General features: G+C 42.3%; 1 protein-coding gene across 1 annotated transcript; it reads left to right on the top strand.

The window, feature by feature from the left end:
- The first annotated feature begins 512 nt into the window (after positions 1 to 512).
- SDHB (succinate dehydrogenase complex iron sulfur subunit B) lies at positions 513 to 24,626 on the top strand. The gene is made up of 8 exons (XM_063104714.1): positions 513 to 706; positions 9,221 to 9,348; positions 13,118 to 13,203; positions 15,701 to 15,837; positions 16,703 to 16,819; positions 19,600 to 19,701; positions 21,020 to 21,142; positions 24,416 to 24,626. Exons 1-8 carry the CDS (start codon positions 635 to 637, stop codon positions 24,491 to 24,493), a joined length of 843 nt encoding a protein of 280 aa, XP_062960784.1. The 5' UTR covers positions 513 to 634; the 3' UTR covers positions 24,494 to 24,626.
- Positions 24,627 to 25,862: the final 1,236 nt, after the last annotated feature.

Here is a 25,862-nt window from a genome sequence, read left to right as displayed (position 1 = left end):
GCAAACCGCTCTATGTGTGACAGAAATGTCTGGCTAAAGCCACTAAGCGTCAGAGATGAGTGATAAGACTGACATTTTCGGGACCGGCCTGTGGCTCACTTGGGAGAGTGAGGTGCTGATAACGCCAAGGCCACGGGTTTGGATCCCGTACAGGGATGGCCGGTTAGCTCACTGGGAGAGCGTGGTGCTGACAACACCAAGTCAAGGGTTAAGATCTCCTTACTGGTCATCTTTAAAAAAAAAAAAAAAAAAAAGACTGACATTTTCAGAAAGAAAGTGGTTAAACTAGGGGCAAGAACACGCACTGGATGGCTCCGCCCCCTCTTGCTCTTAGCCCCACCCCCTTCGGGCCGCCCTCCCTTTCAGACTCTTCCCCCTTCCTCTGGGAAGGTCACCTTAGGAACGGGGGAGTCAAGTGGGCATGCGCCACGTTGACCGCGACTGCGCACGCTCGCTTTGACTGACTCCGCCTTCCCTCCGCCCATTCGGGAAACCGGAAGCCGCCTCCCACTCGGCGGCTCCTACGCCGCTAGCGGGTCCTCGGTGGACGCAGGCTCGGCGCCGCGATGTTCCATGGGACGCCGGCGGAGAGCGACCTCAGGGTAAAGGGGTGGGGCTGACGTCCGTAGCCAAGATGGCGGCGGCGGTCGGACTCTCCTTGAGGCGCCGGTTCCCGGCCACAGCCCTTGGCGGAGCCTGCCTGCAGGTGAGCCCCGGGGCCAAGGGAGCGAGGGGGCATGAGAGTCACGGAGATTGCGTGGAGCTGCGGGGTCCCCGGAGAGGCTGAGGGAGCCCAGGGAGAGGCCTGAGGGCGGGGGAGGATCCCCTGCGCAGTGCTTGGGTTTTGGCTCGGAGTTGCCTGACGTTTGTCCTTCCACGCCTCGCCGCAGCCTGAGAGTTAGTCAGGGCGGAGGCGGTGCTTTAGCGGTAAGAGAAAAAGTCCAGGGCCGAGCCCGTGGCGCACTTGGTAGAGTGCTGCGCTGGCAGCGCGGCGACGCTCCCGCCGCGGGTTCGGATCCTATATAGGACTGACCGGTGCACTCCCTGGCTGAGTGCCGGTCACGAAAAAACGACAAAAAAAAAAAAAAAAAAAAAAAAAAAAAAAAAAAAAGAAAAAGTCCAAAGAGGGGACTTGAGTTACTCAAGGTCACGTGCAAGCAAGTGACGGTTGGAACCGGAATTCGAATCCGAACATTTGGGCTCCAGGCCCTTTTTTCTGCCTCGAAACTATCGCTTCTGTGGAAAAGGAAAGTCCTGCGGGGTGCGAGGGATGGGAGCCGAGAAGCGAGGTCACTCCTCTCGGTCCAAGGCTGTACCGGGATTGGTAAGGAAAGGACGTGTGCATTGCTGAGGACAGGGCAAGGGAAGAGAGACGGAGAGAAATGCCCCAGCCCCCGGAACATCTGGCCACCTCCCCTGGTGGGGAGCGGCGGGAAAGACTGGGTTCCTTAAAGCAGTGTCACCCGGATTCACACTAGTATCCTTTTGGTGTCCCTGACTGTAAAGAGCGCATAATAATGCCGACCTCATAGACTTGGCGTGGCATGGCATAGGTACAGAGCTTGGCGCTGTTCTTATTTATACTATTCAGTGCACAGTGATAGGTTCTCCAACACCCTTTGTATCGTCAGGAAACTACACACCTCTGATCTGCATTCTAAATGGTAACTTTTATTTTATTTTATTTTTTTAAAGATGACCAGTAAGGGGATCTTAACCCTTGGCTTGGTGTGGTCAGCACCACGCTCAGCCATTGAGCTAACCGGCCATCCCTATATAGGATCCGAACGCGTGCCCATGGTGCCATCAACACCACACTCTCCCGAGTGAGCCATGGGCCGGCCCTTAAATGGTAACTTTTAGAAGGAAAAGGGAAATTACCGTTGCATATGTAAGGGACTAAGGATTTACAAATCCTTTTTGACTTTGTTTCCTCTTCTGGTCTCCTCAACAACCCCTTTAAGGTGGTCAAGCGGGGATGCTTACCTCCTTTTTAGAGATTTGAAAACTGAGGCCCCAGAAAGAAAATTTTTTACTTCCTCAAAATATCACAGCCAAGAACCCATAGATCCGGAATAGTTGTTTGACAAATTCCCGGGCCGGCCCGTGGCTCACTCGGGAGAGTGCGGTGCTGACAAATTCCTGAAAAACTCCTTAGCACAGATCTTGGCCTGTGGTCAGTGTACAAGAAATATTAGTTCCTCTCTCCCTCTTGCACTTACATGGAGATATTGCTCATCTAAAGTACCTGCTGTGGCTGCATAACACAGTACATATTGTTTGCTCTAATCCTAGCTCTCTCCAACATGCTGTATATGAACCTGGAGGAATCATTCACTCTCTGCATCATTCTTTCTGAAAAGGGGAAATAGGGGAAGAGGACGGCATACCAGAGCCTAAGCTGATGTCCTCTAGACGTTAAATTGGTGATTCGTAATGACCTTGTTTACCAGTTCCTTTTATAGTTGTTGAGCAAACAGTTAAGTTGTGAGAGCCCCACCAGTGAGAGTGAGTTCTAAAGCTCAGGCCTCTCTTCCAAGAATGAAGTAGAATAGGCTGGCTTCATGGGTCAGTGTTATAATTCCAGGCAAGGCCTTTGCAGGGCCTCCTGAGGGCAACGGAAATAGAAGACACTCCCTTCCCCCTTCCGCCCCCACAGGAATGTACATTCATACCCACAAAAGAATCCAGTAATGAATTTTGGGTTACCTGTGGGTTATATTGGGGTTCAGGTTCTGAATTCCTTTTATGCATATAGACAGCACCATTGCTGAACTACAATTCTGCCTTTAAGTATTTAACTGCAGTATATTAACTGTTGTTTGTGTTGCCTTATTTCTTCATCTAGACTATGAACTCCTTCAGGGAAAGGACTTACTTACTGTTGTGCATTTCGTTGCTTCTGTCATGGGCAGGGCTTACGATACTTCTCTGCCAATCAGAATAATGCAAAGGCTGATAATGTTGCCAATATTGAAAAGCAGAAATTATTTTCTGGGCTATGCCAGGAGCTTGACCCTCCAGTTATCTCATTAGGTCGATATTAATAATACCCATCCCTTTACAAAGGAGGGAATAGAATCAGAGGTTAAGTAATTTGCCAGAGAACACACAGAAGGTGGTAGAGCTTGGATTTGAACCAATGCCACTGACACACTTCAGAACCAAGCCTGCAACTTCTGTTTTACTCAGGTTTATCTTCATACAGACCTCCTTGTCTTCCTCCTTTCCATTTCCCCACCTTCCTCTCCTGCCTCCAAACTCTTCTCTGTTCTATCTAGCTCCAAGCCTACTCCCTGAGGAAGCTTTCCTAGAGGAATAACAACCAGCCTTCAGCACCATCCAGAATTCACCCTTCTGCTCAGTCCAGTTGAGTCTAATTGTTAATAACCTTGCTTAAATTATTAACTGTGAAGTTAATCTTATCCTAAGATTTCTTAGAAATGTAGTCTCTGCCTTGAATACTCATTAGTCTGATTAAGGTAGAAATGCTTTTGAAGGGCCATTTTCCATTGTGAATATTCAGTATAAATTGTTGGACAGGTTAACAAGGGAATAAAACCTCACACTTTTGCCCAGCTCCCTGCCTCTGCCCACATGTTCTCCTTTTCTTCCTGTTACTGTGGGAGAACTAGCAACGCTTCTCTGGCCAGCCCTCATACCTAGATCCCATTCTTTCTCACTTATTCAAGGGAACTCCTCCAGTAATTCTCCCCTCTCTGCACTGTCATTTTGTCCCTCTCTATTGGGTCATTATCCTCAGCATACAAGCATGCAGTCATTTCTCAAATCTTTTTTAAAAAATACATATGTAACTACCTGCCCGTTTATCTACTCATCTTTATAGGAGAGCTTCTCAAAAGAGATGTTTAAATTCACTGTCCAAAATTCATCTCCTCCCATTTTTTCTTGAACCTATCCCAGCCAGGCTTTTCGCTGAAACTGCTCATATCAGAGTCACCAGTGACCTTCGCTATGTTAAATCCAGTAGTCAGCTCTCAGTTCTCATGATACTTTTCTCTGAAGCATTTGTCACTGTAGAGCTCTCCCTTCTCCAAACACTTTTTTTTACCTGGCTTCCAGGACATTCCAGTCTCCAGGCTTTCCTCTTTGTTTCTATCTTCTTTTGCTGATTTCGCCTCATCACCCCAACCTCTAAAAATTGGGCTCAGTCCTTAGGCCTTTTCTTTATCGATATACCCTTGGGCTTTAGATACCATCTACCTGTATCTGCTAATAACTCTCAGATTTGTCTCTAGCCCAGACCTGGCCCCAGATCTCCAGAATCAGATGGCTACCCAATTACATTCTCAAATCTCCACATGGATGTCTAAAACCACATCTTAAACTTTGCTTGCCTAAAACCGAAATCCTGACTCGTGCCCCCCCACTCTCACCCCCTCCACCCACCACACACACACACCAACTTTCTCCTCCCATCTCAGCTGATGGCCACTCCATCCTTCATATTGCTCGGATCAAAAACTTCACCCTAATCCTAACCCTCATTCTCACACCCAATCTGTGAGCAAATCCTGTCAGTTCTATCTTAAAATAAACTAACCACTTCTCACCACCTCCCAGCTACCAACCTGGTTCAAGCGACAATCATCTTTTAGCTGATTATTGCAATTCTAACATGATCTTGCTTTCGTCTTTATACCTCTGCACTTAATTCTCAAAACAGTAGCCAAAATGATCCTTTCAAAATTTAGGTCTAATTATGTCACTGCTCTGCTCAAAACTTTTTAGTAGTTATTCTGAGTAAAAGCCAAAATCCTTACGAGGCCCCACATGAGCTGGCTCTCCTCTCAACTTCCTGATCTCATCTCCTATTCCTGCCCTCTCACTCACTCCATCCCACTACACTGGCCTTGTTGCTCCTCAAACACATTCTCACCTCAAGATCTTTGTGCTCAGTGTCCCTTATGCCTGATTTGTTCTCCCCTAAATATATGCTTGGCTTGTTTCCTCACCTTCATTTCAGAGCTTTGCCCAACTGTCACCTTTTTAGTGAAGTCCTTTCTGGTAACCCCATTTAGAACTGTAGGATTGTAGCATTATAGCCAGGATCCCTATCCTCCTTCCTTTTTTCTCCCCCTTCTGTTGCACTTGTCACCACCTGATATACTATAGATTGTAGTTACATGTCTTTCCTCCAATTATTGTGTAAGCTTCATGAAGGTTGGAATGTTTTGTACTGATCCCCAAGGCCTAGAACAGTCCTTGGAACACAGTAGACACTCTGTAATTATGTAATGAACAAATAAATGAATGCGCGAAAGTATGTCTGAGCCAGCTACTGTGTAAGATCTTGCTGATTATATGATTAGAGTAACTGCTTCTGTTCCTTGGAGCTGTTTGGGAAAAGGAATTATCATTTTGTGCTGTTTTGAATTGTGCTTGCGTTATACCACTGGTATAAAAGGTTGGACTTTGGAATCAAATGACCTGTGTTTGAACCCATGCTCTGTTACATGATCCTATCTTCCATCTTTTAACTCGGAATGATAAAACATTCCTCATAGAGTTGTTGTAAAGATTAGAGATAATTTGGCAGAATATATGGCACGTGGTAAGGGCTCAGTAAATGAAATCTGTGAAAGAAGTTTTTAGATTTCCCTATTCAGGGAACTTTCTGATAGATCACAGGTACCATAATCCTATGGGTTAACTTGTGCAGACCTTAAGATGTGCAAAGCTCCATTGCTTTTAGAACCATGACCTCTGGTCGTTTTGATTTTATTGTCTTCTCTCCACATTCTTGTAAGCTCCGCCTATCCCACCAAGTGTTGTATAAAATGCATTTGTAACTCAAAATGAATTTCAATTAGTTGTTTTGCAAAAAAAAAGTTGTGACACTTTGGGCACCCCAAAACTTACGTTGGTATTTTTTGCCTTAAGGTGGTCAGTTGTGGTGTATCTTCTCGTTGCTTTTGTTTCATGTCATTCATGTGTTAAGACTTTCAAAAATGATTTCAAGGCCAGCCGCCAGAAAAACAAAACCAAAAATATTTAAAATATCCCCATACTGGCCAGCCACCAAAAAAGAAAACCAAACAAACAAACAGAATTATTGCAAATGATTTCTAAATAGTTCTAGTACAAACCTAATCCCATTTGGAATGATCGAGTATCTTTGTAGAGTGGACATGAAATAGGTATTTAAGTATTAGAAAGAGATGTTGAAGGGAAGACCCATTGTAGGTGGCCACAGCATCTTTGACAGGCCTTGTGGGAGTGAAACCAAGCTAGATAGAGCCTGGTGCCTACCAATCGTACTACCAAATCAGTCTTTATAACCATAAAGTTATAGCTGAAAACTCCAGAGTTCCAAACTCTGTTTAAAGTCCAACTTAGATGGTAAAAGACTTGAAGGAGTCCTCTTTTTTAAAAGGCATATGGTCCGGCCCGTGGCTCACTTGGGAGAGTGTGGTGCTGATAACACCGAGCACGGGTTTGGGTCCCATATAGGGATGACTGGTTAGCTTACTGGGTGAGCATGGTGACAATACCAAGTCAAGGGTTAAGATCCCCTTACCGGTCACCTTTTAAAAAAAAATAAAAATTAAAAAATAAAAGGCATGTGTCCCACTTTCCCTTCTGCCTACGTCAGGCACAGAGGCCACCCTCTCTGGAAAACAGCTGGGCAGTTCCTTTAAAAACTGAATGTGTAATGGATAACAAATGGAAAAAAAAAAAACTAAATGTGTGACAGCTAGCCACTTGGCTGAATTGATTAGAGCACAGTGTTACAATACCAAGGTCAGAGGGTTCGGATCCCCCTACCAGCCAGCCACCAAAAAAAACCAAAAAACTAAATGTGTGGCTACCATAACAAGCCAGCAATTATACTCCTAGGCATTTATCCCAGAGAAATGAAGACTTAACGCTGTCACAGAAACTTGTCCACAAATGTTCATAGCAGCTTTATGCACAATTGCCAGAAACTAGAAACAACCCCAATGTCCTTCAGTGGGTGAATGGTTAAACAAACTATTGTACATCATACCATAGAATACTGCTCAGCCATAAAACGAAACAAACTATTGATGTACACAGCAACTGGATGGATCTCCAGATAATTATGCTGAATGAAAAAAGCCAATCCCAAAAAGTTACATGCTAGATGATTTCATTTATATAGCATTCTTGAAATGACAAAATTACAGAAATGGAGAACAGATTAGTGAATGCTAGGGGCTAAGGAATAGGGGAGGGAGTGTTGAAGGAAGTGGATATGGCTGTAAAAGGACGTTAAATAAAAGGACACCATTTCCTTGTGTTGGTGGAAATGTCCTGTATCTTGACTATCAGTATCACTATTCTGGTTGTGATAGTGTACTACGGTTTTGCAAGATGTTACTATTAGGAGAAACTGGGTGAAGAGTATGTGAGATCTCAGTATTATTTCTTCCAAGTGCATGTGAATCTGCAATCATTTCAAAATAAAAACATTATTTTTTTTTTTAAGCAACATATTACATATAAATGCAATAACGTGTGAATCTCAGAAGCATCATGTTGAGTGGAGGAAACTAGACACAGGACTGCATCCTGTATAATTTCATTTATATGAATTCTGTAAAAGGCAGATTTGTAGTGATAGAAAGCAGATCAGTTGCTAGGAGTAGGGAGAAGGGACTGATGGTAAAGCGGCACAAGAGAACTTTTTGTATGGAAATGTTCCATCATAATTGTGGTGGGTTACACTATTTTGTCAAAACTCATCAAATTATACACTTAAAATTGGTGAACTTTATTGTAATGAATTATATATACCTTACTAAACCTAACAATAACCAAAAATAAAAATAAAAAGTGGAGGCATTAAGCAAGCAGAGTCTGCGGGAGCTGTATTTTCAGGAATCTTTCCTCTTTTCAGTTCCCCTTAAATACCACAAGGTGGCAATAGCCAAATGTTCATGTCGTCTTACAAAATGGACTTCGTAGTAAAAAAAAATGTTAATTGTAGAGATGACTTTCCTTTTGTTAACAATCTTAGCCAGCTTGGTAACAAAGCAAAACACAGATTTCATCTTCATTTTCATTTTCTTCATACGTTTCTTCTTTCATACTGATAGCTGGTGTTTGGATTTTCAGCTTCAATAAATTTGGGACAGTTTTTACCAACAAGTAAGAAACACCATTGTATTTTTTGTAATTAATCAGTTAACCTTTAGAGTTTTTACTTTAACAGTTTATAAAAGAATTAGCTGGCCTGGAATATAGTCTGAATTTTTCTATGTACAAATCGAGGGTTCAGTTTATAATTGCAATTTGGACTGACAAGATCCTCCCCTCCCCATCCCCATAGAAGCAGCGCAGCAAAACTTGATGTGGTCTCTGCCTTGTTTCATCTGCTTAAATGGGAAAGGGCTTCAAGGACTATGAAATGGGAACAGCTTGGCTGCCGACTTAGCATTATGAGTAAATGCCACAGATAGAGGGGTGTTTTTGTTTTGTTTAATGGCTTGATGTAGGTTGCACTGTGCAGCATTTTAAGGTATATTTAAATTAACCATTTTTATGCTTAGCTTTTGCTCATTTAATCGATCTTTCCTAACCATGAATTGAGTTACTGCGTGCAAAGGCCTGGACAAGGTGTGCTTGGAGGTGTAAAATATAACCTGTTTCATGCTCTCAAGGAGTTTAGGACGTAAAGAGAAGACAGCTCCAGGAAGAGATCTGGAAATATTCACAAATAAATAGGCTAGTGCAGTGTTTAGAAACATGGGATCTATAGCCATGCATACCTGGGTTCTAATCCTGGCTTCTCCACTCATCAGTTCAATCATCACGGGCCCATTTCTTGATCTCTGGGCCTCATTTTTCTCATCTGCCACTCCCCCATCCTTCCTCAAACCACCTGTCTTCTATTAGACTCTGCTCAGATCATAGATACACTCATATCCCCCTCCAGGTCTTTATACATGCTGTTCCTCAGCCTGTAGCACCCCTTTCTCTTCCCCTTAATCCCTCTTCATCAAGCATCAGCTTAAATATCATTTGCCTGCTACCATGCCTGCATATGACAGGTGCTTAATATTTATTGGATATTGGGTGACTGTGCCTTTCCCAAGGTTATATATCAGTAACGTGTGAGTTTAGTCCAGTATTATATTTATTGTGCCAGCTAAATGTAAAGAATTATCTTGCATTTTTAATGTTTTGGGGGGGGTTGTTTTTTTGTGTGTGTGTGAACTTTTTAAAATTTCAGGCCTGCCGAGGGGCCCAGACAGCTGCAGCCACAGCTCCCCGAATCAAGAAATTTGCCATCTATCGATGGGACCCAGACAAGGTTGGAGATAAACCTCATATGCAGACTTATGATATTGATCTGAATAAGTGAGTATCTCTTTGAAAGCCAGATATTCAATGAAGGAGAACTCTTGATTTGGTTCAGGGATGTGCTTTTCGCATCCTTGCAAGACTTAAAAATCTGAGATCATCCAATGGCTCTGGAATCTGTCATCTGTTTTTAGAAGAAGAACGAGATCAGGTACCTGATTCAGAAAGATAATATCAAGAAAAATAACCTTTGTAAAATTCCTTTCCTTCCCCCAGATGAAAGATATCTAGGAATACTGATAGAATTGACTTTATGCATAGTATTTTAAATCATTTAGCATATTACCACCTTTTCAATGCTGTTTTGATTACATTTTATGTATCTGGACTTATGTATTCTATAGTAATGATAAGCACCAGCAACTTGGCTGGAAAGGTGATAGGACAAGATGGGGATGTGGATAAAATATTTAAAATTCTATTTATACTATCATCAGCTATTCAAATTTTTAATTGAGGTTCTAGCTAATAAAACTAGGCAAGAAATAGAAATAAAAGGAAATTGGAGAGGAAAGAAATAAAACTCTTTCATTGATGACATGATTGTGTATAGAGAAAATTTAAGAAGTTCACCAAAAAAAATTATTAGAAATAATCGAATTTAGCACTACAGGTCACAAGATCAGTATGCAAAAATCAATTGTACCTCAGTTGTTTTATTATGCATAATTTGTCTGTCTTTCTTAGTCCATCCTATGTCTGATAATCTTTATTATATGTTGTACCATGTTTTAATTATAGTTCTATCTCTTCCTTTTTTTTTTTTTTTTTTTTTTAAAAGATGACCGGTAAGGGGATCTCAACCCTTGGCTTGGTGTTGTCAGCACCACGCTCAGCCAGTGAGCAAACCGGCCATCCCTATATAGGGTCCGAACCCGTGGCCTTGGTGTTATCAGCACCGCACTCTACCGAGTGAGCCACGGGCGGGCCCTAGTTCTATCTCTTTCTAATCCTGCTCTGAAACCCTACTTTTGAATGCTACTTTGTAGCTATGTATACATAAAAAATGTAGCTTTATTCTTCCATTTTTATAACAGCACAATTTTTTTTCTTAAATTAAAATATTGCTAAGTAGCTGATATTGGAAGATAAATATATTTTTCTAATCCATTTAATTAGAAAAAAATAATCCCTGCCAGTACTGTTTTTTAGTTGTTGTTGTTTTGGGGGTTTTCACAGCTGGCTGGTATGGGGATCCGAACCTGTGACCTTGGTGTTATGAGGCTGTGTTCTAACCAACTGAGCTAAGCAGCCCAGCCCCTCTGCTAGTACTATTAAAAAAAACAAACAAAAATGTATTTGTATACACTAGCAATGAACAATCCTAAAATGAAATTAAGAAAACTATTCCATTTACAATAGCATCAAAAAGAATATAATACTTAGGAAAAAATTTAACAAAAGAAACAAAAAACATGTACACTGAAAACTCTAAAACATTGTTGAAAGTAATTAAAGACCTAAACAAATAGAAAGATGTGTCATGTTTGTAAGTTAGAAGATTCAATATTGTTAAGGTGGCAGTGCTCCCCAAATTGATTTACAAATTCAAAGCAATCCCTTTCAAAATCCCACCTGCCTTTTTTGTAGAAATTGACAAGCTAAACCTTGATTCATACAGAAATGCAAAGGACCCAGAATAGCCAAAACAATCTTGATATCTGTGTACAAAAATGTTACATGCAGCATTGTATGTAATAGGGAAGGATATTAAAGAACCAAAGTGTCCTTCCATAGAAAAATTATTAATTAATTATGGTCCTTTGGTGGAGTTATTGTTTAATTTTTAAAAGCAAGACATTAAAATAGTCTGAGAAAATTTATACTGAACTCTAATAGTGGCTGTCTGTTATTAAATTTATCATGAGATGGTTTAAAGGGAGGGATTTTACTTTTTAACTTTATATTTGAAATTTTTATAAGATGCAAATATTAGCCTTTGTAATTTAAAAAACAAAGAGATGTTGTAATTTAAAATGTGCTAGGACAAGAATAGACAGATTATTAGAATAAAAAAAGTTCCAAAATAGACTTCATTTTATATAAGATTCTAATATTAAATACGAGAGAGAAGTATGACATATCAGAAGCAAAAGGGACCTTAGTTAGTCAGTGATCTGGGGCAAGTGACTAGCAGTTTTTGTAGGTTGGGGGAAATCACTTAAAATTTTTTAAAGTAGGAGAAAATTTAAAATATTCATCAAGCCTCAGGAAGGAGAGTCTTTTTAGGCTTAAAAGTATCACAAAGGAAATTGTGGTCAACTTTATCCATGTAAACATTTTAATCTCACGAATGTTTAAAATTCCATTACCAAAATTAGCAATCAGGTAGCAAAATGTTATTGGCAATGAGGGAGGAAGCAGGATTAGCAACAGATAAGGACTTTTAAAAAAATTCCCAAGACCCCAATAAACAGAGGCAAAGAACGTGGACAGACTAAAGTCTCTAGAACTTGTCCACTGGAACATAGGCCCGATGCAGGCAGTGATGTTCATCTGTTTTCTTCTCTGGTGTATCCCCAAAACCTAGAACAGAACCTGGCAGAGTAGACTTTCAATAAATAATTGGCAAATGAAGAGAAATTGGTGAAGTTATGACAAATGTTAAACCTTTATTTTATAGTATTCAGTTTTCTCAAATTAAAATACTGAAGACAATAACACTTCTTCATTATAGAACAGCAAAGGTTTTAAAGGTTCTAGTTCCCAGTATTATCAGAAGTACAGTGAAAAGAATGTTTGCATATTGCTGATAGAAATACAAATAATGCTGAAGGAGATGCGGGGGGCACTTGTAAAAAATCTCATGGATAGAAAATTACTGAGAGGAATGGAGATGGCAACCAGAAAATACATTTGTTGAGCACTTATCTATGTGCCAGGTACTTTGCATATTTTATTTAATCTTCTCAGTAATACTGTGCTGTAAATATTAATTCCACTTTACAGATGAAGAAACTAAGACTCAGAGTAAGTAATTCATAGAATCAGTGTTTTTGTGGTGGTTATCACAGTTAAACTAACATTTATGCTGCAGACACTGCACTAAGTGTCTCATCTATTAACTCATCTCCAGCAGTCCTGTGAGATGTGGGTATTGCTGTCTGCACTCTTTCAAATGAGGCACTTAGGCAGTGGTGGAGTCATTTGCCTATAGACTGGTAAGTGGCTGTGCCAGGGGTTCAGAGCAGGCTTTTGGCTGCCAGGCCTGTGCTCCAGGTCCAAACCCAGTGCTGAGGCTCTTAGCACCTCAAAACTGTCTCCGTGTGCACCAGGATGCTCACAGTGTTTTGGATTAGGAGACTGCGGGTGACTTACTTTGTTTTATTCTTTGTACCACATTTTCTGTTATAGTAACTTACTAACTAACCATTTAAAGCTATTTTATTTTCTAGATCCTAAAAGTAAAATATAAATTTAAAATAAATTACTATGAAAAACTTTGCAGGGAGCTTTAGAAGAACAAAACAAAAACTGCCAGTGTATGGAAGTTGTTTCCTAACCTACATTCTTCTCTATTACTACTTTAGCTTTCCAGTTCCTAGAGATGTATATGCAGTATGATCATCAAAATAGAACTGTGTAGTACTAAAAATTTTTAACAATGTGCAAAAATAAACCTATGGAAAAAATTCTGAATGTGACCTGAGAAGGCTAAATGGGTAAGAGGAGCAGCTAATATATCCAGGTGTCTCAGATCATATTTTGATAAAGTGTAAGGAGGTTGAACTTTACATAAATACAACTGGATTTTTTTCCTTGTCAGATGTGGTCCCATGGTATTGGATGCTTTAATCAAGATTAAGAATGAAATTGATTCTACCTTGACCTTCCGTAGATCATGCAGAGAAGGTAAGTGTTTCATTCCCTGTAGGCCCCGGACACTTAAGTTCTGATTCTCAAAAGAGGCTTGACGGCTGCCCACTTAGTTCAGTTGGTTAGAGCGTGCTGCTGGTAACACCATGGTCAAGGATTCAGATCCCTGTACTGGCCATACGCGCAAAAAAAAAAAAAAAAAAAAGGCTTGGGCTGGCCAATTTGATGATGAGACATCCTGGAGAACTGCTGCAGCTGTCTGCCAGATGATCTTACTGTGTGTCACATTTCCTTTTCTTGGGTAAATGTATTCACAATTCAAAGTGTGGTACAAGTTCTGGTTTGAGAGTTTACTTCCCTTCAGGAGCTTTCTGTCACATGGCTGCTGCATGCTTCAAGGGCTAGTTTAGATATGCTTGCTGGCCATGTCTACAATGCTGAACTCACTTAATGAGGGAGCAGGGAGGAGTTTCTAGCTGCCGCTTATGCTTATCTGACAAGCGAGATGTGTGTGTCCCCCTTTAGCTCCCAGTATAACATGTGCACAGCAGGGATGTTCTAGATTGGCTGGAACAGCGTCTCCCATGGTGTGGTTACTTGCGGTGCTGGTGACATATGAGCTGTTTGAGGCATTGTGCAGACCAGCATTTGTCACTTTAATAGCCATGTATTTTTTTATGTATTAGAAAAATACAATTACTAGTGATGGTATAACAGAGATACAAATGGATTTTTAATATGATTTTAAGTGAAAATGAGTTGATTTAAAGAAAACTCCTCAAGTAGTACTCACATGTGGCAAAAATTGCACAGGGTGCTGAGAAGACTGACTGGCCCTGATGGCCATGGAGCAAAGCTGTGTTCCAGGCTCTATTCTGTGCAATTTGTGGGAGGTAGATAGGTGCTATTATTATTTACCTTCAGTGTGCAGATTGGAAAACAGGCCTAGGGAGGTTATAGGACTTCTGCATAATGAGTTAGGATAGATAGTGAGTTGGGAGCCAGGAGTTGGCCAGAGCTGTCAAACTCTAGAGCTCTACTCTCAGGCCCCAATCAGGCTTGGAAAACCTGGGATGAAACAAAAACAGAGGGTAACTTGGTTCTCCAAGCACCCTAAACTGTCTTACTAATATAACCTTCCAGAAAAGGAAAAGCCAGTATAGAATCAGCCGTAGCTTATTTGTGTTCTGCTGTACATTTTAAGCGTTTAAAGTCCTACTGCTGAGACATCTATTTTGATTCAGCTAATCTTATTTCGTGTAGCAAATGCTAACATATTATGGTAGTTTGGCTGAATCCTGCTGTTCAGGGAACATTCTGCTGTAATTAAACACCAACCTTCCTCATGGAAGTGCTGGCAACACGGAAAATGCAGAGACTTTTCAGTAACCTTTCCTCGTAGGACTCTTTCAGAGCCGAGAACATAAGGCATGGCCCATCTGGAGTAAAAAAAAAAAAAAAAAAAAAATGAGGTAGAATTGAACTAATTGCCACCCTTTCTTATTTTCTTATTTCTCAGAGGAACCTTTTTAAGAGAAAGTTCATCGATTTATTTATTAAGTCATATGCCATTTCTTATAAAAGCATACTGCTCTGGTTGGATGCCAGGCGTACATAAGTATATTGGTAATATTCAGTCTCTTAGGGAACATTAAGAGTATTAGCCTAAGACAGATCTTTGTGTTCTTTCATACTCTTACTAAGATTTACAAAAGATGGGGAAAATATAGTTTTGTAAAAATAATGACCCAGTGCAGCTTTCATAAGCAATCAAATTTCTCTGGCCTGATGTTCTTCAAAATACAGCTTCAGAGAGGTGGTACCAGGGGTTAGATGGCATAGTCATTTTTAAACACTGAAATGCCTGAGAAATTTCCATACACAGGAAATAAGTTCAGGCTGTGAAAATGTTCGTTTCGGGGTCCTTGGTCAGCCCCTTATTTTTGTTTGGTTTGCTGTGCTTTGGTTTCACATTAGTTCATTCTCCTCCTCCTCGGAAAGGCAGTGCTCAGTTAGCTTCTGTGGGTGTCATAGCCCCGGGGCCACCACTCTGCTACTGGTTTTGTGGGACAACAGAATAAGAGCTATCTCTTAATAATCTGTATGCAGGCCTCAACTTTAAGTCGACCAAGACAGTGTTGATTTGCTTTTGGGTACCAGATCTACTAGAATTCCAGTTCAAGTAACAGTAGCTTTAAAAAAGCAGAGGCTGGTTTTTCTCTCAAAACCTGATGCCTGGAGCTAGAACTGGTATGAGGACTCCATGATGCAACGCCCAGGCCCCTTCTGGCCTCCTGCAGAACATCCATCACTATGGCTTCTGACCTCATGGTTGCCTCACAGTCACAAAATGGTTTTTGGAACTTGTAGGTAGAAGGAGGAAAGAAAGAAAAGGCAACAGGCACCCCTGCCACAGACATGTGCCATGTCAGTCCTGCTCCTGAGGGCAGAGAGCAGGAGCCAGAGGAAAGGATTTGGGGCGGGACTGATCTGAGTATGGTATGGACATGTTAAATGTGTATCTCTCCCTCAGGTATCTGTGGCTCTTGTGCAATGAACATCAATGGAGGCAACACTCTAGCTTGCACCCGGAGGATTGACACCAACCTCAGTAAAGTCTCAAAAATCTACCCTCTTCCGCATATGTATGTGATAAAGGATCTCGTTCCTGTGAGTTCCTGCATCTCTCTCTCTCTTTCCTTTTTTTGCAGGGGGATAGTGCATGTATGTGTTATGCTAGGAGTTCTTTCGGGCAGGCTTTTTTTTTTTTTTTTGGACTATTTAAAGCTACTTTGAGCTGGCCAGTTAGATGAGTTGGTTAGAGCATGGTGCTGATATCACCAAGGTACAGGGTTTAATCACTGTACTGGCCAGCCACCAAAAACAGAGAGAGAGAGAGTGTGGGCTAGTTTTCTGGTCAGGTGGTAGAACCACTTAATGGGGCTGTCGTCTTACATTATGGCAAGGTAGGTCCACAGTATCGCTGAGAGGGTTAAGAAAAATCCCCAGGTCTGAGATGGGGTGGCCTGAGTTTAATTAAAGAATTTGAATGGCAGAAGATAAATGCCTAGAAAATCCTCCAACAGCTCATTTGGTGAGGTTTGTTTGGGAATAATAGAGCACAGAATTTTAGAGTTGGAGCAGTCCCAGAAATGAAGAATTTGGCCATATAACTACAAAGAATTCTTGTGGAAAATATCAGTCAGGAAAGCAACAGTCGTTTATGAGTTTTACTTTAATTTCTACCTCCCTATATTTCACTACCTTCGCTGACCTGGTGTTTCCAAGGGCGGGCAGGAGAGAAAGGATTGTGGAATTGGAAAGTGTCCCAGATGGGTGAGGGAGAGATTACTAACCACACTGAACATTGACCATCTCTCCTTTTGTAATCTCTGCATATATTCATACCAGAGGAAAAGAGTCTCACTTCTGTCATAGGGCAGAAAAGCAGGCAGTGTCCAAGAAATGAGATAAATAAGAAAACTGAGGCAACGGTGGAATCTGAAACTTTTTTTCTTTTTCCTCTTAACGTCAGGATTTGAGCAACTTCTATGCACAGTACAAATCCATTGAGCCTTATTTGAAGAAGAAAGATGAATCCCAGGAAGGCAAGCAGCAGTATCTGCAGTCCATAGAAGATCGTGACAAACTGGTTATTAGTCCCTATTTATTGTCTTGGTTTGAGGAATTCATTGCAAAGATGTTTGCTGGGAGTGTGGCTTGGGAGGGGGAACAGCACGAGATAATGCAGACCATATAGTGTATTCTCAAAAGGAACTTTAAGAGCATCTGGTCCAAGGGTTGGATGCCCATCATCTCAGAGCCAGGTGGGTAGTGTGAACCCATGAAGGGCCCAGACTGGACCAAGGACCTGGAGCGCCCGTGCCTGCCTAGAGGGGCAGATTGTTGCTGTGTTGCCAGATGTTCATCTTTTTCAAAAGAAATCAGTATATAGATTGCCTGGTCTTTAAAAGTTGGCAGCTAAATCAGAGCAGTTCTCTCACTGTGGGCAAAATAAAGCACATATGCTGGCCATTTGCAGTCTTGCTACCACCACTCTGTCTTACAGACGAGAGCAAAATGTTAATGGCAGAACTGGAACTAGAACCTTGTGGTTCTTTCCTTACCACATCACTTCTAGCGATCGGTGTGTGGGTTGTTACCAGCCTTCTCACTCTCTTAGAGTCGCCATTTCCGTTTTCTTTCTCTTCTATACTAGTTTTTCCTCCTCTAAAGAAGAAATCCTCTCTAATTTGCATGCTCACTTCCTGCACACTTGAGGAGAGAATGAGATAGGAAGAAGACCAAATGGAGATGGAACTCCAACTGCGTGATTGCAGAGGGCCAAGGACGTGCACTGTCTCGTGGCCACCACTGTGTATGTTTCTCCAGTGTAGCACTTATCCTAAGAGAATGGTAGTGGGCATCCTAATGGATGCACCTATCCATTTAATGGATCAAGGGCGGGGGCAGAGTCCTCTTCCTTTCTGGATCCCTAGACCCTGGAATGGGTTATTTTATCAATAATTAGCTCTGTGAGTGAGTAAGTGAACTGGACATTGTAGGTTTGGGGGAATATTTAGCCTTCCCTCCTTTAACTCATAAAATGTTAAGAAAGCAGAGTCCTAGTAATTACAGGTCTGTCATCATCAAGATGATGAGGATCAGCACAGTAATGTTGCAAGTCAGGATAAGCATCTGACTGCCCTTCGAAGAGTTTCTAGTTCTCAGGACACAATTCTGCCCCTCCATTTCTAAATCCCACAGTCCAGATGGAACCGGCTAGTCATCTCATATTCCTAGGTTAGCAAGCTCTGAACTAGGGAACCTCTTCTTGATGGTTATCATTAGGGAATAAAAGGTTCCCCTGAGCATGTTTTCTAGGTAATAGAACTGGTTTTTTTTGTTTGTTTTGTTTTTTTAAGAACCAATACAAAGACCATTCTTTATTACAATATAAGCTCATGGTAATTGCATGAAGACATTATTCTCAGCAGAAATTAATGTGGTTCCAGCTTAAAGAACTCACCGTGCAATATCACAAGAACCAATTTAAAAAGTAAATTTATAAAGAGGTGTAGAAGCTTAGAACTGTTTTTTATTAAGTGTATAATTCCACCACCCAAAGATGACCTCCATTAATATTTACAGTTACCTTTGTTTTTCTTTTACCTATCACATTATATTTTTATGTAGCTGGGATCAAAATATAAACATGCTTTTGTATCTTGCTTTTGCAGTTATGTTATTGTGAACATTTTCTCCATGTTCTTAAAAATTCTTCATAATCATTAACTTACACTTTTATTTCTGCTGCCTCAGGTGTATGCACCATGCACTATTAAACCATTCCACTGTTGTCAAACAATGAGATTGTTTCCAGTTTTTTACTATTACAAATAAGGCTAGATGGACATCTTTATCCTTCAAGTTCTGCCCAAAAAATTCTAATTAATTTCTTTTTATAGACGTTTTTTCTATAAGTGAGCTAAAGGATATGACTGTCATTGAGGCTCTTAATCCAATGATCTCATACTTTCTAGACCAGTGGGGCCATCTGAACACAACATAATTTTGGTTGAAGACTCATGGTTCAGTTGCAATCTTCAGTGTGTCTCATCTCTTATCAGCTGCCATTTCAGATGTCAGTGTGCCCCTTCTATTTTGCTGCTTCTGTTGTTTCTCATATTTCCAAGAAATTCGTTTCTGTTTTTTCCAAGATCAGACAGTCCGGTTTGTTAGAACTGGTTGGACAGATGGATCCAGTGTGGTACGTGGCAAGACAGGATACCAGAGGCAGACTGCCTGGGTCACCTCCCAGCTCTGCCACTCACAGCTGGATGCCCTGGGCTCAGACCTGACTCACCTTTCTGAGCCTCAGTTCCTCACCTGTAAATGGGAATCTGGCGGTACCTCACAGGACTACTGTGATGGTCAAAGTGGTAAAGCACGGGATGCTCAATCAGGATTGGCAACTTTTAGGATGATGTCAGTGTTTCCTTTGAAAACCTAAGGTCTTTCCTGCTGAGCCAAGGGCAGAAGCTGTTGTAGGCTACCTTGATGCTTCAGCCCCTGGGGCCTTTTTAACCTCTCCCCTCTTGAATGCACTCTAAGTGGTAAGTTTTTTTCATGTTTTGTTGATTTCTTTTTTTCAATAAGTAAGGTGTTATTGTTTATTGACGGGTAAGTGCATTGTACCTGGACTTAAGAACGCTGGGCTGTAATCCAGCACATCTTTACATCTGAACTACAAGATCTTTTTTATGAACCTGGTAAATCTCTACAAACAACCCCTTGGATTTTGCCAAGAAAACTCACATGCCAGTAGGCGCTTTCTTCATGCACTGAACTCAAACATCACATTCAGTCAAGTTATGGCACGACAGCATCTGTTCCCTCACATGCTCCTGACTCCCCTTTCTCTCCACACAGGATGGGCTCTATGAATGTATCCTCTGTGCCTGCTGTAGCACCAGCTGCCCCAGCTACTGGTGGAATGGCGACAAATACTTGGGGCCTGCGGTTCTCATGCAGGTGAGGTGCTTCTTAATTGCTTTAAGAGAAATTGAAACTTAAGCATCCAGAAATCCAAGAGGACAGTAGATTGTCGCAAGCTAGCCATTCTCATTGGCATCCAGTACAAACCAGGTAACCAGTTTCATTGTGTTCCCTTGGTTTTCAGTAAATCTGGGGCTTCATCTGCAACATGCCTTTGTTTCATTGTGGTGGGGTCACCACAAGGGATGATGGCATGCTTTTTGGCAGACCATGCCTTGGAGGTGTTTAAATCATTTCCCTGTGCTTGCAGTTGTCAGAACGCTCCCTGTCTCCCTCTCACAGGGATTTGTAATGTGCAGGCAAGCCTGGGTTTAGGGGTTGCTTAGAAAGAAAGTAGTATTGGTTTTCCTTGCCTTTCACCACATGTACAGTTCAGTACAAAGGAAGTCACTGTCTTTGTTCCCAGAAAGCTTGTGCTCTTTAAATTTGTGGTCAGTGCCTTTCACACCCTCTAAGTAAACTTCTCATTTCTCATTTTCCTCTAAAAAGCGAAGTTTCGTGGTTGTGTGACCACACATGCAGTACTGATTCCCAGCCATGTAAAGATTGAATAATGAGCTACATTCATACTTGTCACTGGCACCAGATTATCTGCGTTGTTGGAAAATAAAGAGGTCCTCTCAGTAACACTGCTTAAAGCAGGCCCAGTGGTCATGTGATTAATCTAGTTTTAGCTTCCTGATCTCAGGCTGCTGGGATGGATATACGAATTAAAAGAATCAATAACTGACACAAATATGATCTCTAGACAGATCCGTTTTGTTTTTTTCTTTTCTTTGTTTTTTTCCTGGTGGCTGGCTGGTGTAGGGATCAAACCCTGGACCTTGGTGTTGCCAGCACCACACTCTAACCAAGTGAGCTAACCAGCCAGCCCTATACAGGTCTGTTAAATGATCAGTTTACTCAAAGACAGTGATAGTCTAGCATGGGTAGGTGTGGTGAAGATAGATAGAGCATCATTCGATACAGTCCCTGCCTTTATTAATTCATAAGCTGAGTAGGAAACTACTGAGCAACATGAAATAACTAGGAAATGATGCTCAATAGTATATAATTAAGCATCAGGGTACCAGGTGCAGTGTGGATCAAAGGTTTGTGGGGATTATTAACCAAACAGAATTACAATGAGTAGGGAACTCTGTTCCTTGGAGGATGGGCAAGAATTAAAGAGTGCAGAGACAGGGCACCTAAGCTGAGGGAATTCCCTTTCTTCCACACTCCCAGAACTTTGAGTTGAGCCACAGTGCTGCTTTGGCCTGTTAACAGCCCAGCTAATCGGACCCTGGTTCCCCAGGCCTATCGCTGGATGATCGACTCTAGAGACGACTTCACGGAAGAGCGCCTGGCCAAGCTGCAGGACCCGTTCTCTCTGTACCGCTGCCACACCATCATGAACTGCACAAGGACCTGTCCCAAGGTACACAGGGCTGGCTGTCCTAAAACTGACCTGTCAGAAGTGGTGGCATGTGCTCATGAAGAGGTGGTTGGCAGAGAGCAGACCTGGTCATGTGAGGTGGAAAGGGACCAGAGTGTGCCTGTCATTTCAGTGAGCCTGGGAACTAGCAAGGAATAGACTCGCCCAGGACGCCTCTGGCGTAGACTTTACCTGTAGGGTACACAGAGGCATCATGGGAGTCAAGGGTGCCACAAGAATCTGTGAGCAGGAACCTGCATTCAGCCTGATTTCATAGGAACCAGAGGCAGAAGCCATCTGAACACAAGCACCCACGGGGACTAGATTCCCTCTCTGTCTCTGTCTTGCGATGTCGTTGCTCATGTGCTCTGCTCTAGCCTGTGCTTCCTGTCTGATCGTGGAGCTTCTCTGTGACTCAGAGCTCCGGCTTCCCAAGCTTCCACTCCCTCTTCCTGCTCACACTCGCTGCTGCCTCTGGCTCTCCCTGGCCTGGACCCTACCTCACAATATGCCTTCAGCTTCAGTATTTCTTAGTTCACATTCCTGAGCAGGAACCTCATTGGCCCAGCTTGGCTTTCCATGCCAGCCCACATCACAGGTGGTGGCCAGCTATGGATTGATTGGCTGCCCTTGGGTCAGGTGCCAACCCTGGTGCAGTCAGCCTCGGCCAGTGGACAGGGAAGAGCTGGGGCCCTGTGGTTCAGCACATGGCCGCCCTGGCGAGCCCGAGTGCAGTGATGTTTACAACTGATTGATCACAGCCAGTTACAGATTTCTTTGTTCCTTTTCCACTCCCTCTGCTTCACTTGACTGGCCTAATAAGAAAGAAAAAGAACATGGCTGCCCTTTGAGCAGAGACTGAGGGCAGAGCAGTTTCACTTAAAAGTTGTGGTGAGTCAGTGGGCAGCAAGATGGAAAACTCAAGGATAATCAGTTGGTGTAGAAAAAGAAATTGCAGCATGTCTTTGAAAACATGATGAAACTCAAGCTGCATAACTTCCTCATTTCTTGCCTGGAAACCTGCTGTGTCTCCAGCAGCCCCACTCTGCCGCATTGCTTTTTGAGTGGTACGGGCATCGTGATCAGCTGTGGTGTCTGGGTGGGAGGAACACAGGCTCCAGCATCCTGTTGTCTGGGCTTCCACCGGGGCTCTGCCCAGTAGACTCTGTGGCCTCTGAGGCAAGTTATGCCATTGACATGCTTTGAACAGTACCTGACATACAGTAAGCACTCAAATATCACCTTCTGATTTTTAAAGAAAACATGAGAACTGGGCCTATTTGAGACTGTTGGAGACAGTATCTTTAGTGGTAGGGCTTGGCTTGTGTATTTCTTCCAAAGTTCTGCAGATGATTCTGAGGTTCATTACTGGTCATAAATCTTTACACCAAGGTGGGTGGCAGACAGCTGAGACAGCCAAGAACAAAGGCTCTCTGTGACCTCCTCTGTGCCTTGCCCTCTCTTCTATAAAACAGGGATGTAAATTGGGCTGTGAGACATAGACTAGGCCCAGATTGTGAGAGGTGGAAAGAACCTCAGAAACCATGGAGTTCAGCCCCCTCATTTTACAGATGGGGAAGCTGAGCACCAGGGCTAGGAGTGGGGAGGAGGGTTACTTAATGAAGGTCACTGTCAGGTCAGTGGCAGGACTAGAAGCAGGCCTCCTGTCTTGTGTTCTAGTGCGCTTCCTTCTGGCATGGGTCAGGTACACTCCTGCATACCGACCTTCTAAGTCTAAAATCCTTAATGAACTTGTGGGGACGGGTAACACATGGTTCCAGATTCAGAAGGATATACTGTGAAAAGTCTTCCTCCCACTCCACTCCCAGCCACCTCCCGGAAAGTGTCTGATGTTCTCAGTTCCTTGTGTGAACTGCCGGGGGTATTTTATGTTACACACTGTCAACCAAATAACAAACAGAGAGATTCTGGAAAGATAATGAGTTTATTCAAGAGTGTGCAGGTTATTTGCAAATCTGAGATATGTGGGCTGTGGGGACCATAGGCATAGCCAAAGAGGTTGAGGCAAGGGGAAGCTTTTAAAAGCAGAAGGGAAAAGTACACATAATTTGTTCTGAAACAAAGAGAACATTCATTACAGGAGCTTATTGCAAGAGGTGGCGCCAGTTCATTAGGGTAGACCATGTGTCAGGCAAGTGTCCTTCTGTATCTGGCTAGCTGTCCTTCGTACTCAAGTAGCAGTTTTTGCAGCTTTTTGCAAGCTCCTTGACAAAAGTTTTGGTTACAGCATAGGTGCATAAGAGCCCTTCAGAGCGTCTTTGTAACAGTTCTTATCATAGGCTTGTGTGAGGACCCTCCCTTCTTAACCTCCTGGTCTTATTTATTTATTTTGTTAAGGTGTGACACAAGTGACTTTATTTTGATTCTGACAACTTTCACAACACAAATGCATGTGTGTCCTTTTCTGCCTTTTTATGTCACATTCATCTGTACCCCTATTCACCTAATATATTTTGGAGATTATTTCCTATCAGTATACAAAAGTATCTTCTTTTCTCCTTTTTTTTTTTTTCCTCTCAAGGTGTCCTTTCTTTTTCTTTTTTCTTTTTCTCTCTTTCCACAACATTTTAATTTCAGGGTTAGAGTTATCCTTCTAAAACTGAGGGAACCTTTCACTAACCTCAGATAAATCCTTGTCCAGTTTTGCCAAATACTTGTCTCCCTTCCTATTTCTATGAAGCTGGCATTCACTGGGTTTAATTATTGTGCCCTCTGCAAAACAGATGTACAGCTGTAGAACCAAACTGCAGCTCATACCAGTGATCTTGGCCAGTCATACTCATAATGGTGTTTATGGAGGATTAACAGAGATGCTCGTTTCTTCCATATGCTTTTGAGAGCTTGTATATGCTAGTTTCTGCTGCCACTTATGTAGTAAAAATGGCTAATGATGTAAAAGATCTAGAGATGGCCTGTAGTCATAGAAGAGGCACAGTCCTGGATCTCTTTGATCAGACAGAGAACATGGCTCTGCCGTGGGCTTGTTTGCCTGCTAGAGTGAGCCACACCAGAATTCAACGTGGCAGGCCTCTGGCCAGAGAGAGCTGACCATTTGTAAATGCCTAACGTAGAGACCAGAGACCAGAGACCGAGTGAGCGAGCTCTTAGCCACACCCTCTGGGTTTAAAAAACATGATTTGCATTCATCTCGCTTTCGCACTGAAGCAGCTGGGGGCGGAGTTTGACCCAAGGTCTTGGGCTGTCCCTTTCAGCTTCAGTTCTCGTTTGGTACTGATTCTCTTCTCTTTTTTCAAGGGTCTGAATCCAGGGAAGGCTATTGCTGAAATCAAGAAAATGATGGCAACCTACAAGGAGAAGAAAGCTTTAGCTTAAATGTTTCCGTGCTAAACATGATTTGTAACCAGCTCAAAGCTGAACATAATTTTTATCTAATTTGAGTTCCTTCAAAGGTCTTGATTTTCCATGAATACAGCATGTATAATAAAAGCTTTAAGAAATAAATAAATGTTATTCTACTTTATTAACAAAAAAAAGCAAGCCTGTTCCTTTAACTTGCTGCAAAGGAATATGAAGGTACCAGAAGGAGTCCTTGTCCTGGAAGAGACGGGCAGGGCTCCAGGGGGTGGGGTCCCGTGCAGGGAGTGCAGCATGGAGAAGATGTCGAGTGGGGCTCATTCCCACCTTTGCCACTACCCCGCTGGACCACCCCAACACACTCCCACGTCTGCTGCTCCATGTGCCCACCTGTAGAACTGTAGAATAGAAGTCATAGCAAATGGCATTCCAGTTATAGTTTTCAGATTAGAATTATTTAAAACCAAATCTTGGTAAATCCTTCAATATGTCGTTGAGGCAAGGTTTGAGATTCTTCCAGCAAGAAGCAGTGACCCAGGTCAGCTGTGAACTCCACTTAGTTCCACAAATGACCTCAAGGGACCTCTCACTGTAAATATTAGTTCTCACCACTGCTGCCTCAGTTCTGATGCCTTCTACACAAGTAGTAACACTCATCCAAAAACAATACAAAAAAAGTAAAAAGTATAAAGTGGAGGCTCCGCCACACTCCCCAAGTCCCGCATCCCCTGTTGATAGTTTATACATTTCCTTCCAGACCTTATATTATTACAAATGGGTGGCATATAGCAAACTCTCTCTTCAAAAATAGGGTATGATATAGCCTGTTAGCAGGTTTCTGTTTTTACCACACAATATATAAGGGATATATAAGGGACTCGGTGCTGACAAAAACCTACCTCAGTCTGCGCGCGTGTGTGTGTGTGTGTGTGTGTGTGTGTGTGTGTGTGTGTGTGTGTGTGTGTGTGTGTGTGTGTGTGTGTGTGTGTGTGTGTGTGTGTGTGTGTGTGTGTGTGTGTGTGTGTGTGTGTGTGTGTGTGTGTGTGTGTGTGTAAAATTTATTTTTTACATTAGGCATTGTAACTGCTGCTGAAGTGCTCTGTGGTTTTGGAGTACTCTAACCATTTCCCTGTTAATGCACATTTCTCTCAGTGGTCCCTATTTTCACTCTTAAGGAATAACCGAAGGCAGATCATTCCAGAAATGAAGGCTTCTTGCTTGGAGGCAAGACAGCTAAGAAAATGTCTGACTCGCCAAGAATGGACCCTTAATGAGCATTTCTGCTTTAAATAGGGACAATTCAACAAACATTAGTCTCAGACAATGAGGGAGGTGAGGAGCTAGGGATAAAGATGAACAACATTTGTTCCCTGCCACCTAGGAGCCA

The sequence above is a fragment of the Cynocephalus volans genome, chromosome 8, assembly GCF_027409185.1.
Source record: "Cynocephalus volans isolate mCynVol1 chromosome 8, mCynVol1.pri, whole genome shotgun sequence".
Lineage (NCBI taxonomy): Eukaryota > Metazoa > Chordata > Mammalia > Dermoptera > Cynocephalidae > Cynocephalus > Cynocephalus volans.
Note: the sequence above shows the minus strand (reverse complement) of the source record. Positions and strands in the feature narration are given on the sequence as shown.